The 15702-nt window shown below is 51.5% G+C and overlaps 1 protein-coding gene across 1 annotated transcript in view; it reads left to right on the top strand.

Moving 5' to 3' along the window:
• Positions 1 to 3315: 3315 nt before the first annotated feature.
• The window catches only part of Tmem44 (transmembrane protein 44), a 29957-nt gene continuing 17570 nt past the window's right edge, over positions 3316 to 15702 (top strand). The window contains exons 1-8 of the mRNA XM_051191281.1: positions 3316 to 3565; positions 6049 to 6175; positions 7887 to 7980; positions 8909 to 9072; positions 9250 to 9336; positions 11618 to 11788; positions 13006 to 13149; positions 15128 to 15232. Coding sequence (XP_051047238.1) covers positions 3429 to 3565; positions 6049 to 6175; positions 7887 to 7980; positions 8909 to 9072; positions 9250 to 9336; positions 11618 to 11788; positions 13006 to 13149; positions 15128 to 15232 — 1029 coding nt within the window. The 5' untranslated portion in view covers positions 3316 to 3428. The remainder of the gene's footprint in view (positions 3566 to 6048; positions 6176 to 7886; positions 7981 to 8908; positions 9073 to 9249; positions 9337 to 11617; positions 11789 to 13005; positions 13150 to 15127; positions 15233 to 15702) is intronic.

The raw sequence follows: 15702 nt of genomic DNA, 5'->3' as shown, positions 1-15702 counted from the left end.
AGAACTCGGGAAGCAGCTTTAAAAGCAGACAGGATTACACTAGAAAGCCTGGTGTGGTGGCCGCACATCCGAAATCCCAGCACTTGGGAACTTGAGCCGGGAATATGACGCTCAAGTCCCTGGCTCTAGAAAACGACAACATGGAAAGAAGGAATGGGGGGGGGGGGATGCATTGCTTCTGAAGGCTTCTGTCAGTGCCTGTGTCTCTCTAGCAGGGTGTTTTGCTTTGACCCTGACTGGTCACAGAAGGCTGTCACAGCCAGGGCCCTTCCTCTCCCTGCTGCACTTTGTTAGAGGTAGACAGGAAACCCGGTGCCTCAGCTCTGGGCCCTCACCAAAAGGAAAGCTGCTGCAGGAGACCCAGGCCCAGCCCTTCCTTCTCTGCAGGACAATGCAGGAGGCTGCACTGCCTCCGCCAGCAGGAAATGCCTGGGAGAAGTGAGGTGGCCCACTGCCCAGGAGAACAAGAGGCTCGGGCTCTTGTTAGGCTTTCTTTTCAGCAGAGTCTGAACCGTGGCCCAAAAGCAAAGTCTAAAGCCCTGGGCTGCTGCGGGATTCTAAGTGGCCTGGAAAAGGAGGCCAGGAGTATCTGAGGAACTTCCAGGCAGGGATGAGGTTAGACTGCCTTCTGAACAGCCCGAGATGTTCTCAGGCACAGACCTCTCCTGGCTGCAAGCTGTCACTGTCTCAGGGCCCCCTTGAACCCCCCCGACCGCTATCTTTTATCTTTCTCAGGAAGCCATTTCCTCCTTGTTTCTAAGAGGGCCTTTGCAGGGCTGGTGCTGGGACCACTGGCCAAAAGCATGAGATGGGTGGCCTGTGTTCTGCCACTGGTGTTTTTACCTCAGGTGACACCAAGTGCTGGCTGGCTGGAGCTGTGGGAGGGAAAAGCAAGAATTTGGCTGTGACCAGTTCAATTAGACCCAACTGGAAAGAGCAAGTAGACCGCTGAGCATGTGAGTCTAAAGAATGAGGGGTCGATAACCCAGAGGAAGGAAACAAACCACACAACTGCAACTTCCTAAGGTTGGAACAGAAAGCCTGTGCAACAGAGGTGAGTAGCAATTACAAACCCACTCACAGAGCTGAGTCCTACCACACTGGAGAACCCCGCGTGGAAAGGAGGTTTGACAAGAGATGGACGTGTAGGAGATGCAGGAGCAGGGATAGCCCAAGGTATTGGGGGAGGGGAAACGACCAAGAACTGAGCTGTGGTCTCCTTGTCATTAGCTGACAGTTTTCTTCACTATCTTTGAACCCTGCTTCCTTAAGATGACAACAAACAGATTGACTTTCACCACTGCTTAAACCCGTGGGATTTCTAGTGTCACAAGAACACTAAGGCAGGTGCCACCATCCCCTCACTTTGGGTTTTTACTTTTTGAGACAGGGCTTCTCTGTGTAACAGCCCTGGCTGTCCTGGAACTCTCTCTGTAGACCAGACTGGCCTCAAACTCACAGAGATTCGCCTGCCTCTGCCTTCTGAGTGCTGGGATTAAAAGTTTACACCACCACCCCTCAGCCATCCCTCACTTTTAAGTAGGAACAGGTGCTCCAAGGAGCAGAGGGTAAATACCAGTCTAGGATGTCAGGTCCGCAGCCATGTGCTGATAGCTCTGTGTGTGTGTGTGTGTGTGTGTGTGTGTGTGTGTGTGTGTTCATGAATGCACATGTGAACACATTCAAGTGACTCAGAGGACAGCTTGTGGGGTCAGTGTCTTCATTGGGGTTTCTATTGCTGTGAAGAGACACTATGACCGCAGCAACTCTTATCAAGGAAAACTAATTGGGGCTGGCTTACAGTTTCAGAGCTTTAGTCCAATACCCTCATGGCAGGGAAACGTGGGGACATGCAGGCAGACAACATGCTGCTGGAGAAGGATCTTAGAGTGCTACATGTCCATCTGCAGGCAGCAGGAGACTGTACTACACTGGACATAGCTTAAGCATGTTAGACCTCAAAGCCCACCCCCACAGTGACACACTTCCTCCAAGGCCACACCCAAATAAGGCCACACCTCCTAACAGTGCCACCCCCTATGGCTGAGCATGCACACAGGTGAGTCTATGGGGGCCGTTCCTACTCAAACCACAGTCAGTTCTCCCCTCCTGTCAGGTGGGTCCCGGGGATTGAACTCAGGTCTTCAGGCTTTGCAGCAAACACTTTCACCCAGTGAGCCCTCACTGACCTGATGTGTGTGTGTTTTTTTCCCCCTGCTCCCCTCTGACAGAGTTTCACTATATAGCTCAGACTGGCCTGGGACTTTGATCCTCCTGCCTCAGCCTCTTGAGTGCTAGGATTACAGTTCTATGCAACCACACATCTCAGGGTGACTCTTACTTATTCCCATGTGCACACGCACAATAGCTAAATTAAAGTAGTTTAATTTGGTTCAGCTGTGTGTGTGGGGTATATGCTAAGCTTAAGGGGAACTATAATACAGAGGTAAAGAGATGTTGAGCTGGGTGTGGTGGCTCCGGCAGGCCTGCAATCCCAGCACTGAGAGGTGGAGACAGAAAGACCAAAAGTCCAGGGTCATCCTCGACTACTTAACAAATGGAGGCTAACACGTACTACATAAGATCCTGCCTCCATAGCAGAAACAGAGGCAGTAGTGAGTAAGTATATGGAACTGAGAGCATAAGGCTCCCCTGCCTTGATGCTGGTATATGATGACATGAGGAGGGCTCCAAGTCGAGTTTAGAAAGACAACGAACGGAGGAACTCTGGTTTCCCCAGAGAGCTGAGGATGGAGCGCCCACAGGCCAGCACCAGACAGGATTTCTCTGTGTAGCCCTGACTGTCCCGATCGAGGCTGGTCTCGAATTCAGAGGTCCTCCTGCTTCTGCATCCTGTGCGAGCAAAAACCCTGCCTCAAACGCTAATAAGCAGAGGAGCGACAGTCGTGCTGTGCTTTAAGCAAATTTACTGAAACCAGTAAAGGCACTTTAAAAATATTCTGATGAAAACACTCTTTTACCTAATTGTGTGGCACTGTGGCTGGATGGGACCGGCACGTTCTAAAATTAACCCCTCCCTGGCTGGATCCAGGGAGACTGGTGGCACAAGGCATGTCCTTGACTGGCTCCGCAGAGTGAAAGGAGGAAGCAGAGGCGATCTGTGCGCCCTCCGTCCCCCACCCACCCTTCTGTGGTGCACCTTTTTAACCAGTGACCTCGAGCCTGGGAGTCATCCCATCACCATCACGGACAAGCGCTTGGCAGCGCCAGAGTATTGTCTGGCTTGGCAACCGGGGTGATCCGGCTAAGGGACCCGGTGTTGGCAGAGCCCTCCTTTGTGCGGCGGCTGAGCGCGGCTCCACCACTAGGGGGCGGCCTGCGTCCCGCAGACCCCGACAATAGGCAAGGCTGGGGCGCCGCGCGGTCGCGGAACTTTCCCCGGGGTCGGCGGGAGGCTCGCCCGGGCCATGGAGGAGGGGGCTGGCACCGCGTCCCCGCTCTGGAACTGGGACTACCTGGACCGCTGCTTCGCCCACCACCGAGTCTGCATCTCCTTCGGCCTGTGGATCTGCGCCTCCTGCTGCTGGATCGCCGCCCACGCGCTGTAATGGGGCCGGGACCCGCGCGAGGGGTGGCGGGCCACCGGCGGGGGAGACTGGGCGCCACTTGCCTCGGCTCTTCTAGGAAACCTAGGGCAAGGGGCGCAAAGGGGGCGTTCAGGAGGCAGCTCAACTCCGTGGTCAGATCTGACATTGCTCAATGAAGTGGAGTCCCTTGTGGATTCCGAGCACGGGGAAGCTGGGCTGTGAGCCTAAGGCAGGAGGCTGGGTGGTGCAGTAGATGCAGCTTGGATTAACTTCTATTGTCAGCTTTTCCCTGCTGGCTGGTGGGGAGCAAGGGCAAGGCCTTTGGGCCTCCTGTGAACGAGGATATGCCTCATAAAATTAATGTGAGGATCGAATGAGGCACAGCGGGCAAAGGACTTAGTAAGTGCTCACTAAACACCATTACGGCTCTGGATCTGCCACTCACCCTAGGGACCCTAGTAAGTTCCCCGATGTTTTCTAGTTTTAATTTATCCAAAGCTGGGAAGAGGTGTGACAGTGGTGATCCGGCTTTGGCCACAGTTTTGGCTTTTGTCAGTTTTGGCCAGGTAGTCCCTGTCACCTGGGTTCTGAGAGTGAAGCCTGCAGGTCTTCAGCCACACTGTCCCATACACAGAAATCCAGAGACAGTTTCTGGGGTGGTGCCAACCAAGTATTCCGAGGCAGGAGGGGAGGGTCCGTCCTCCCTCTATCTCCACTGAGGTAACTGGCTCATCTCTAGTGCCCAGGAGATAACCCTCAGACTTTCCAAGGTGGTTCAGAGTCTGCAGTCTCACCGCCTAGTGGCTGGAGTCTGGGAATGACACTCTGGGCCTGGGTTGCATTTCTTCCTTGTCTGCCCCAGTGCCTAAGGAAGGTTCAGATGAGGAGCCTGCGTACAGAGCAGGCAATGAGCCAGCCTGTCCCACCAGCAGACTTCAGGGATCGGGCTGTCAGAGGGTGCAGAAGTAAGAGGGCTCTGCTGCACCCTCTTTTTTGTCACAGCATCGTCTCTTTTGTTCCTCAACTAAGAGAGGTTAAGCGTAGTGCCGAGAATGCCTGGCTGTACCGGCTTGAGCACAAGGCTTCTGTGTCCGTGTACCGTCGTACCGTGTCGTCCCCGCCCCCCCCACCCCGCCTTAGGCTCGACATGGCTCCACCATCCCTGAACGCCTCTCCCTGTATCTGTCTGCAGAGAATGGCTCTTCCGTGGTGTGGTGTGTGGGCTAGGTTAAGGTCAGTCCAGGAGTCCTGGCCCCTGAGAGGTTGGAGGACATGCCTGAGAGCAACAGGGCACAGGGCAAAGCCTCTAGCCTGAAGCCAGAGATCTGTCATCTACTTGATCCGCAACCTAGGTTGGATGTTCTCCTCTCTCAAATGCAAAGGTTAAAATAAAGTATTGATAATTTGAGTCCAAATCTCTTATTGGACTCTTCACTCCTTGACTTTGGAATGGTTTTAATAGTCTGGAGCTTAGATGTATATAACTAATGATAACACTCTGAGCTTCAGGCTTGGGGCTGGCAAACCCAGAAATGTTTAGGGTGTTAGCTAACAGCCTTCCTTCTGTAACTATGGTCCTTGGGACTGATGCTGAGAACTGAATCAATGGAGTGAGCACCAAACTCCCTGTCTGAATAAATGAAGGGGCAGCTGCTCCTGGCCCAATTCCCTATACAAATCAGCAGGGAGACACCTGAAATTCAGTGTGGTGGAGATGGCATGGGTGATATTGCCAGAGGATTCTGGCCTCTGCTAGTCTGCCCTGCCCTTTGTGTGGCCCAGGGGTGTGAAAGGTGGAGCAAGGGCTGGAGGGAGAAAACCCAGCAGTTTGGAGAGCTAAGGAGAGGGGTCTAGAGCACGTACTGCCGCTCCATCTTGCTTTTCCTGTGTTATGAATATGCACACATTGCTCAACTGGCAGAGTCTGCCACCCATGCACAGATGGATTGTATAAATTTCACTCTAATTTCAAAGAAACAAATTGCCTTTTAAATTTAGGCAATTATTGATATACTTAGCTGTGCATGCACGTGTGTGTGTGTGTGTGTGTGTGTGTGAGAGAGAGAGAGAGAGAGAGACTTTTAGAAATTTTTTCCCTTTCAGGAAATAAAACCCAACAGCTAGCTTGTGAGGGAGGAGAGGGGTTGGTATGCTGATCCAGCCTGATTTGGAGAAGGCCCTTATCTTTTCTTAACGATGAGACCTACTATGTAGTGCAAGCTGGCCTCAAACTCAAAACCTGCCTCTGCTTCCCAAGTGGTAGGATCACAGGTGTTTTACAACATACCGATGCTTGGAAGAACCTGAAGTGCATGCCCCTTGCCCAGCTGCCCCCTTTTTATAGAAGAGGATGGTATCTCTACAAGGAGAGCTTCAGTTCCTCTCCACCTGTAGACGACGCTGCATAGAACAGAGGTCACAGCTGGCTTTTCTAGGCGTTGCCTCCAGCCTCGCTTCCCACTCACAGCCTCTGTGTTCTGTTTGCACCTCATCACCTCAGGATTCTCTACCTCAGATGCACAAACAAGTGTGGCCAGGACCAGTCGACACTGTGTGCTGCCTTCTGCCTCCTGACCAGTCTGTGTGAAACAGTGGGGGCGATTCTAGCCAGACAGCTCACGATCCAGGTATGTCCAGCACAAGTGTGGCTTCTGTTTCTCTGTGGCAGCCATGGAAGCCTGCAGAGCAGTTTCCTCTCAGAACCTTGTCCTTTCTGCCTTCTCAAGCGCTCTTTCTCTCCGTGTCTCACCATTCATCATCACCTCTAGAGTCACCTTCTAAAGCGTCCTGGGGCAGCAGCGATGTCCCGTGGGTAAGAGCACACACTGCCCTTTCAGGGGACTACAGTACCTATGTCAGGTAACATAATTGTGTGAACTCCAGCTCCACGGGATCCCATGGCTTCTTCTCCTGGTGTACCTGTACACATGCAACATGTACATGTATTCACACACATTTTTTAAAAAAGACCTCCCCTGTTTGAAACTGTAGCATCTCTTCTACAAGTGCTCCAAGCTCCCTTCTGCTGGGTCTTAGTTTACCTTTCCTAGCTTACTATGTCTTAGTTAGTTTCCAGTTGCTATGATAAAACACCATACCAAGGCAACATATAAAAAGAAAGCATTTAATGGGACTTATGGTTTTAAAGGGTTAAAGTTCATGATAGCAGAGCAAAGGCATGGTGACAGGAACAGCTCACATCTTGATCTGCAAGTACCAGGCAGGAACACTGGGAAGAGCATCAGTCTTTTGAAAGCTCAAGACCAACCCACCCCCAGTGACACACCTTCTCCAACAAGGCCACACCTCCTAACTTCCCAAACAGTTCCACCAACTGGGGACCAAGGATTCAAACACATGAAACTGTGGGGGAGTTCTCATTCAAGCCACCACAATAAGTTACCGTTATCAGAAGAACAGGGCCTTACTCACCGCTGTATTGTCAATGTACACAGCTCATAGCAGACCCTCAACAGAAAGTCATTATCATTACTGATTGCCGGGCTGAGACTTGGCAGTGGCCTCTCCAGTCCTTTTCCAGGTGGTGATGTGGGATTTGGCACAGGGAAAAAGCAGTTTCTAGTTCCCCTAAAGTACAGGCCCTCAAATAAACGGTTCTAGCCCTAAACACATATCCCAAGGAATATTTTTCGATCCCTACTGCAAGGAACTCATGGTTTTACCTTTGTGACCACACAGGTAGAGATAAAGGAGGACAGCCTAGTGGTCAGAACAGTGCCATGATGGCTTCGGGGCAGACTCCCTTCCCATTGGCCTGTGGGATAGAATGAGGCTCTGTCCATGGCCACTAGGGATGGCTGGCTGGAGTTTGTTAACTATTTAACCGCATCCTTGGGGCTAAGGTCTCCTTGTGTATTAACTCATTTGCTCCTGAAGCTGCCCTGGTGCTGTCATCATTCTTCTGCTACAGATGTGGAAACCGAGGTACAGTGAAGCTTCTGTAAGCCCACCCTCTAATATATGCCAGGGCCAGGATTCCAAAGACACAATGGGCACTCTTCCCATTGATGATGCTCTTGTCTCTGGTACTGTTGACTCTCTCTAGGTCCTGGTCCAAATACTTGCCATGAATTGTCTCTAGAAATCTACATAGCAGTCACTGAGGGAGACCTGGTTGTATGCCGATTTTATAGAGCGGGAAACTGAGGCTCAGAGAGCTTCCATGTCTAGGCTATAGCTCCACAGCAAAAGCTACCCATGCCATAGACATGCTGCCCCGGTGTAGCCCACACGGTTGAGGGTGTCCAGGGGTGACTGTGCTGTGGTCCCTGAGGGACGGTGCTGGATTGCCCAGGCTCTGTCTCCCTTTGCTTACAGGTGTTCACGGGAGCCTACCTAGCAGTTGTCGACTTTGTGAACTTTTTGTCCATCCTCTTCCCAGTCTGTGGTTCCAAATCCAAGTCGAAGTCTGGTGAGTGGTCACATGCGGCCATCCCTCCGCCTTCCTTCTTCTGTCTATCCATACCCTCAGTGCCTATTCCTTACCACACTCTGAGACAAAGGAATGAGGTCCCTGACCTCAGCCACATGAGAAAGATGTCCCCCTCAGGGGACAGACTCTCAGGGAGAGATGAGATTCAGAGATAGGAAAGCATGTGACACCAGGACCCATGGCACAGGCAAGCAGGACCACAATGGGCCAAGGCCAGGAGCAGCGATGGTATATGGCTTCAGGGGACAGTGTGAAGATCTGGCTGACCAAGTCAAGCTACACGATTTCTGGAAATGGATGGCAGAAGCATGGATGACCTCAGCATGCATGAGCAGAGCTGGAGGGACTGAGATGGGATGAATAGCCCTGAGTACATAGGACTGGGGGTTCCTGAGAAGAGAGCAGTGTCCTTAGACTCTTGTCCAGAGGCAGGATGGTCAGTTACATTGGTGGGTCATGTAACATGCCCTCAACCCAATCCGTGTAGCTCAGAAGAAAAACGTTCTCTAAAATGCTCACAAGAGTGCACGTTCTGTGTTCTAAGATCATCTGTGAGGATGTCCTCTCTGGTTGTTGTTTCTCCCAATCACAAAGTAGGTGGCTTGACACACAGTCACTTACTTATCTGTGCCAGTGACGGGAATGGTTGGAACATGGTCACTGGGAATGCGATTCTAGGAGAACTGCTACTATCTACATAGATATTAGCATTAAAAGAAGATGAACAGTAGCCACTGTGGGTGCAAGCTGTTTCTGGAAGAGGAACTTGACCCCAGGGCTTTGAAGGGGGGGGATGGGATCAGGAACTGCCATAGTAAGCCATGGGAGCAGAGGCTAGAGCCTACACCAGCCATCTGGTGAGCTCTCTCATCCAAGAGCATCATGGGGGCTCTGGTGTTTCCCACAGGTCGGGGCAGCAGGGAGAGGAGGAGAAGGCATCTGAGAGCCAGTGTGTTTGCTCTGGCTCTGCCGCTGTGCCTGGGTCCAGGCTGGGCAGTCTGGGCTGCTGTCCCCAAGGCTTCAGCCCCAGTCCGAGGGCCACAGCGGAGGTTGCTGGGAAGTCTGTTGCAGGTAAGGTTGAATATAGGAATACGTGAAGATACGGGGTAGTATGGGTGGCTTCCCTCCCTGTGCATCTACTTGGTTCCCTAGAAGAGGGCAAGGGTTCTTGCCACTGGAAGGAGACATTATGTTGGGTCTGTTGCTCCTTGACGCATAAGCACAATCTCTACACATCCATTCTTGCAGGAAAACCCGGAAGTCTTTGGCTACCTGCTGGGTGGCATCGCTGCCTTTGGCTCCTGGGCATCCCGGATCCCTCCATTCTCCAATATCGTGAGACTTGGGTGGGGCTGGGGCTATGGGTCATGTGACCAGTCTTGGGGCCTCAGGAGATGCTGGGGGTGTGATGTCTCTGTGTGGGGAACCATTGTACAACAATAGTGAGGTGTGTGCGTGTGTGTCTCAGAGAGAGAGAGAGAGAGAGAGAGATAGAGTCTGAAGGGCCGGGGAGTCCTGAGACCTACAGAAAACTTCCAGGAAGTCTGAGGTGCTTCTCCCTACTTCCTGCAGTGAAGGAAAACTAGAGCAGGGAACAAGAAAGGCATGGAAGTCCAACACAGTTAGTTACTCGGGGTCTTATTGGCAGATATTTCCAAACGTCTGGCCTTATTGAGGCTGAACCTGATTTGCCTTTGGGGAGCTCTCAGCCCCATGGAAGACTCAGATGGTAGAGTGAGGGATTTCCCTGCTCTCCAAATAGTGGAAACAGTGTTTGCTTGGGAAGTAGGAGAGAAGGCCCCTGTGCTGTCAGGGAATGGGAGAGAAACCAGGCTGCAAGTGGTCTTTCATAGTGGTTCACAAGGGCAAGCGGATCCAGGGGAGGCAGAAGCTGAGGAAGGGCTGCGTGGACACGGGAGGGGACGTGGAAAAGCCACCACACAGGACAGTGCCTGAGCGAGCTCTGCCGGGATGGGTGTAAAGCTGTCAGGTTTTCTCTGTGGAAGACCTGCTGTAGCCCCTGCCTCCACAGCCGGACAAGCACCAGCCCTGACACCCGGAAGTGAAATGGGCCTGTCATTTAGCCTGGAGAGAGCCACTTTCCCAGGAGCACCTGCTTTAGTAGTGGGCTTGTGACTGGGTGCATGAAGAGCCCAGCTGTGCTTCGAGGCCTGGGCCCTGAAGTTCTGGAGTCCTGTCTCCAGAAATTCCCGGGCTGGCTGCAGCAGCCTGTGGGGAGTCTTCAGGAAGGGGTCTGGGCCATCACATGTCAGGGAGACCTCCCAGAGAACAAGGGCAGTATCATGACTACCTGTCCCTGTTCCCTAGGACCTGCAGCACAGGGGTCAGGCTGGGGAACTCATAGGCCCTTAATGGCTCTGAGAAGCTTCCAGGGTTGTGGGAAGGAACCATAGAAAAGCGCGGCATTACTCTCAGGCTGGGTGCTGGCTCCCCAGTCAGGTGCTTGACTCGGTCTCCCTACTCACTGGACTTCTGCAGGTGGCAGCCAGGAGAGGCTGGGGATAAAACTAGCTGTTACAGGGCGTATGTGGCCTTCCCAGCAGCTTTTGTTTGTTTGTGCAGCACTGAGCTTTTAACCCAGGGCCTGACATGTACTAGGCAATCACTCTACCCCAAGCCACACCCCAGTCCATCTGAGCATTCTTTGGGGGATTTAAAACAAAAATGAGACAAATCAGCCAAAATACACTTTTCTCCTGAAATTTGTTTCATTCCTTAGCCAACACCTTAGTCTTTCTAAATACCATCCCCTAACAAGCAAACCAGGTTTATACGTATTTTGTACTTACATATATATATACTTAAATATATATTGTGCAATTTAGTATGTAGTCTTGTGTATGCATGTATACATGTATATATAAAGTGACTTTTTGAATATTTACTTATGGGGGTGCTGGCAGTCTGGCTCGGGTGTTCCGATCAGGGGACAATTTGCCAGAGTCGCTTCTTTCTTCCTGCATTGTGGGTTCCAGGGATCCAACCTAAGTTGTCCACAGCAGGTGTCTTCACCTGCTGAGCCACTGGCTCTAAAGTGGCTTTATGCCTATGGAGACTCCTTACATAAATATCAAATATGTCCCTTTTCCGTGAGCCAATGTCTCCATTGTTCATTCTCTCAAAATGTCCCCTTTGACTTCACGACTTCCAGAATGTCATCTCTCAATCCCTTGACCTCCCAGGGGAAAAGCTGGGCAGTGACCCTATTATAACTCACTCTCCCTCATTTTCTGTGGCATTCCCAAGTTCCCAGTCACTGGCAGGAGTTGAGTGATGAAAAGGGACTCTAAATGTGTGAACTCTTGCATTCCTCTGTGTCAGAGGGATGTGCCAGGTGTGATGGGCTCCAGAAGAGAACTCGTACCCCATAGGGTGAAAACAGTAGGAATAGTTTCCCATTGTTAAGATCAAGCCAGATTCTGAGGAATGAATAAGAATGTGCCAGGCAAAGGCAGCAGCTTGAACAATAGCTAGACGCCTGATAGGCAGAGTGCCCTTTTTGATGGTCACTTGTAAAGGCTTGTCATATGCCACTGAGAGCTGGGGTCTCAGGATCCAGTATCCTTCCTGACCAGCCCCTCCTCTCTCTGCACAGTGTCGGGGGAAGTCATTCTCCTACATCCACCTGTGGACTCGGTTCCTGTCAGCTCTGGCTGGCCTCCTCTACGCCTCGGCCATTGTGGCCCATGACCGGCAGCCTGAGTACCTCCTCCAGGCCACACCCTGGTTCCTGATTTCCTTGGGCAGAGCTGCGCTGGACCTCGCTGTATCCGCTCAGGCCCAGAGGCTGGGGAGGCTGGATTGCCCGCAGCCACTGGCCTCATTCTACCTCCCACCTGCCATGCCCTCTTTTGGTCTTGCTGGGTGACATGTGGCCTAGCAGTCCAGTGATTTGAAACCTGGGACAGGCAGACACCGCCACAGTGATCCTTAGTTCAAGTGCTTTCCCTGCTCAAAGACAATTGTCTGTCCCAGAGCTGTCCAAAATAGCAAGGGAAGTGGGAAGGTTCTGAGCCTTGGGGTCAAAGGTCCCAGCTGCAGGCTCAGTTCTGCTTCCTACCAGGCATCTCTCCATGGATCATGCCCTCTCGGGGAAGGAGTGTGTTTCTTCTCTCCTGACAGGCCTTTCTGAGAGGACTGTGTAAGCTGGCCTGCCACACAGGCTCATTCTGCTCTGTTCTCTTCTGCTGGTGTAGAGATCAAAGGTGACAGATGCCGCCTTCAGTGGGTGGCTCCTGGGGCCCCAGAGGTGCTGCCTGATGTGCTGTCTGTCACCCAGGTGACCTTGCATGAGTGTTTCAAGGGCAAGGGAGGCTGAGGTGGTGGCAGGAGGAGAGCCTTTGAAGGTGACCCTGCTGTTGTGGTGGGAGAGTGCAAATTACCCAGAAGTCTAAGATCCAAAAGCGGGCCACTCTCAAGCGCTCCCCCACAGCCCCCAAAGCCGCCCTTCTGATGACCTGTGACCCCCAGAATGGTTTAGCTGTGGCTTTATATTGTTTTTCCTTTATGAGACAAGTTCTTGGTATGTAGCCAAGGCTAGCTTTGAATCCAGATGCTCCTGCTTCGGCCTTGGACGTGCTGTGAGGGCAGGTGTCATCACATCTTCCACAGCCTGCCTGCTTTCACATATCTCTGCATGTCTTGACTTCTAAGGACCCCCGGCGTTGTGTGCAGGCCCCCTTTGGCTCTCCTTTCAAATAAGGTCCACAGCCTGTGTTTTCACGTGGCCCACTGTGTGTGCTGCCACGGTAAGGCATGCCCGAGGAAAGTCTCCCAATGTTTCTGTCTCACAAGCATTTAGCAGGGAACAGACCAATAGAGCAAAATTGATCAGGCCCTGGCTTCAAGATGTGCTCTGTCCGCCTGGGACAGCATCGTTCCAGGGAGGGACCAGGGCAGGCTGCTTGGGCAGCTGGGGTGTGGAGGGCACCACCTGGAGGCTGACATTCTCCACTTCCATCTACCTTAACTTCTGCATCTCAGATCATCTTTCTGTCCTGTGTGGTAAAGAGCAAGATGAGACGAGCCTTCGGATTTGCCGTGGAAGCCAGAGAGGGCCCTGACACACAAGCCCTTTTGACCTGCGCGGAGAAAGAAGATGGTCAGGAGGCCGGGACTGAAGACAAGGTCTCTCTGGGTAGAAAATGTCTGATGTGCTGGCTGGGTGCACAGAGGCGGGAAGTGTTGGGGACAGGGTCTCTTAAAAAACTACTTTTTATGTGCAAAGCTTACATGATCCTGAGTGCAATGAGATCCTCTATTTTCCCAGTTCCAAGAATTCTTTTAGTTTTTTTTTTTTTGTGTTGTTGTTGTTTTGCTTTGTTTTTGTGATTCAAATCATTCTTGCAGTTGTGTAGTTGGATACTCAAATAGTCACTCACGTTACTCAAGTAATTTACTGACAGACGTACACACTCACATACTGTCTAGGTTAGTGCCTTAATTTTAAAGTGTGGGCTTTTCCACTCTTAGTTGATAAAGTCGCTTCCCCACTTTCCCATGCGTCTTTGACATCATCGCCACCTCCGGACAATTCCAGAGTACGCTGAACTCATTCCTGCCTTTGCACATCTGTGTGACAGTTTCTGGAAAACTGTCCCAGGTCACAAGGACCCACTTGTTTTTGTTTGTATGGCGATAATTCGCCACTAGTGAGAGTCTATGTGTGAGGCAAGTGTTTGTCTCCTTAGTTGCAGTCTTGGGGATGGATGAGGGCCTTCTGCCCACTAGACAAACGCTGTCTCTGCGCGGCACCCCCGGCCTCTTGACTCTTTTTGCTTGATCCAGACTGGTGACATCTATGAGTAACCAGAACTGACTCTAGCAAGCAATTTGTCCTCATCAAAAGACTGTCGTTCCACAGCGTTGTGGAAGCTTGTAGGAAGGTTAAGCTAAGCAGCTCCCTTTACAAATGTTGGGGGCCTAAAACTGTGTCACCTCCTTCTGGGGCCCTCAGCACTCCAGGTCCCTTTTACAGAGCAGGACGTGAAGGAGTGTGGGAACCCTTTCCTGAAAGGATGGGAAGAGGAAGAGAGGGGGTGAGTGAAAAAATAACAAGTAAAACTGTTCCACAGAACATTCTAGGCTCAACAATGTATCATGAGCTGACAAAATGGAAGGGACAGGTATTATATAACAAAATCTAGGTGGGTTGTTGGGCTCTGAGTTTGCAGGAAGGCCCTGGGTAGGGGCAGTTACATCTTCACTCTAGCAACTGTAGTAAAGTTGTGCCTTGCCAGGGAGCTGGCAGTACAGAGGTCTGTGTGACTCAGAACAGACCAGGAGAGAGGCCTTTGGGTATCTGCCATGGTCTTTGTAGGTGTGTCCAATTTGACATTGTCACCCACTGTTGTCATCCGCAAAGTTCACGCTTGAGAACCACACAATTAAGTTACAAAACAAAAACCCACACAGAAATATATCTAGCAGAGTTGTAAGTGAAGTCATGACCTTGGGTTGGGTTGTGTTCATTCATGGTTATTGTGTGGCTGACAGGCTGTAGATTGGACACACCTGCTGATGGCAAAAGTTCACAGAGTGAGGTCTCCGGACCAGATGTCCCTACTCTAAAGCCAAGGTGGCCAGTAGCAGGCTTTCCCAAGGTCACATCAGGTCAGCACCACTGCATTGAATCAGGCTGTACTCAGTGCCTGCGGTGGTGGCTCCCAGATACTGAGCACACAAAGATTCTGGGGAGCCACTTCTTCTGAGGCAGCCTCACTGTGTAGCCCTAGCTGCCCTAGAACCCATTATGTAGACCAGGCTGGCCTTGAACTCCCCCTGCCTCTGAGTTCAGGAGCAAAGGCATGCGCCACCATGTCTACCTTAAGGATTCTTTTTTTGTTTTGGTTTGGTTTTTTTATTTTTCGAGACAGGGGTTCTCTGTGGCTTTGGAGCCTGTCCTGAAACTAGCTCTTGTAGACCAGGCTGTTCTCGAACTCACAGAGATCCGCCTGCCTCTGCCTCCTGAGTGCTGAGATTAAGGGTGTGCACCACCACTGCCCAGCCTGGTTTATGGATTCTTTTGAATAAAAGAGGCCTTCTTTTTAGAACATGCCTCCTGGCTTTATAATTTCTCCTTGTTACCTTTGTTTCTGTTTCAAAGAACTCAGATTGGGTGCCCCTCACCAACCTGTCACACTGCAAACCACTGGGGACAATGACAGCCATCAGCCGCTACATGGAGCTGACCATTGAGCCTGTACAGCAGGTGAGTGGTTCTGGGTCACAGCTGGTAACCAGATGGTGAGAAGGGCGCAGCCTTGGAGGGCTTCCTGGAAGAGGTGGTACTTCAGCTGCTGGGGTCCAGTTAGCGCTCTCCAGCATTGCAGTGGAGGGTTAGTCCACGGGAGGAAGCATTCTTTTCCCTCTGCTCTCTTAGGTACTATGGCTGAGGACTGGGAATCGAACTAATGAAAGAGAAAGAAACCTTTTAGTTACCTCCATATGGGTGTTTGCAAAGAAAAATGTGGTCCAAGGAAGTCTCCCGATGGTTGAGGCTTCATACCATCTCAGGCTCAGGAAAAAGGGCCTTGAGCTGCGGGGTCAGGAGGTTAGGAAAGGAGAGGGAAGTGGCTTCGTTTGCAGTGAGTCTCAGGTGACAGACAACAGCTGTGTCTGGAAGTAGCTTACCTGGCAGGGGGCAAAAATGTTTTTTTTTTTACAAATGTGAATTACTGT

Source organism: Phodopus roborovskii, unplaced genomic scaffold, assembly GCF_943737965.1.
Source record: "Phodopus roborovskii unplaced genomic scaffold, PHOROB, whole genome shotgun sequence".
In the NCBI taxonomy this organism is placed as follows: Eukaryota; Metazoa; Chordata; class Mammalia; order Rodentia; family Cricetidae; genus Phodopus; species Phodopus roborovskii.
This window is presented reverse-complemented; position numbering and strand designations above follow the sequence as displayed.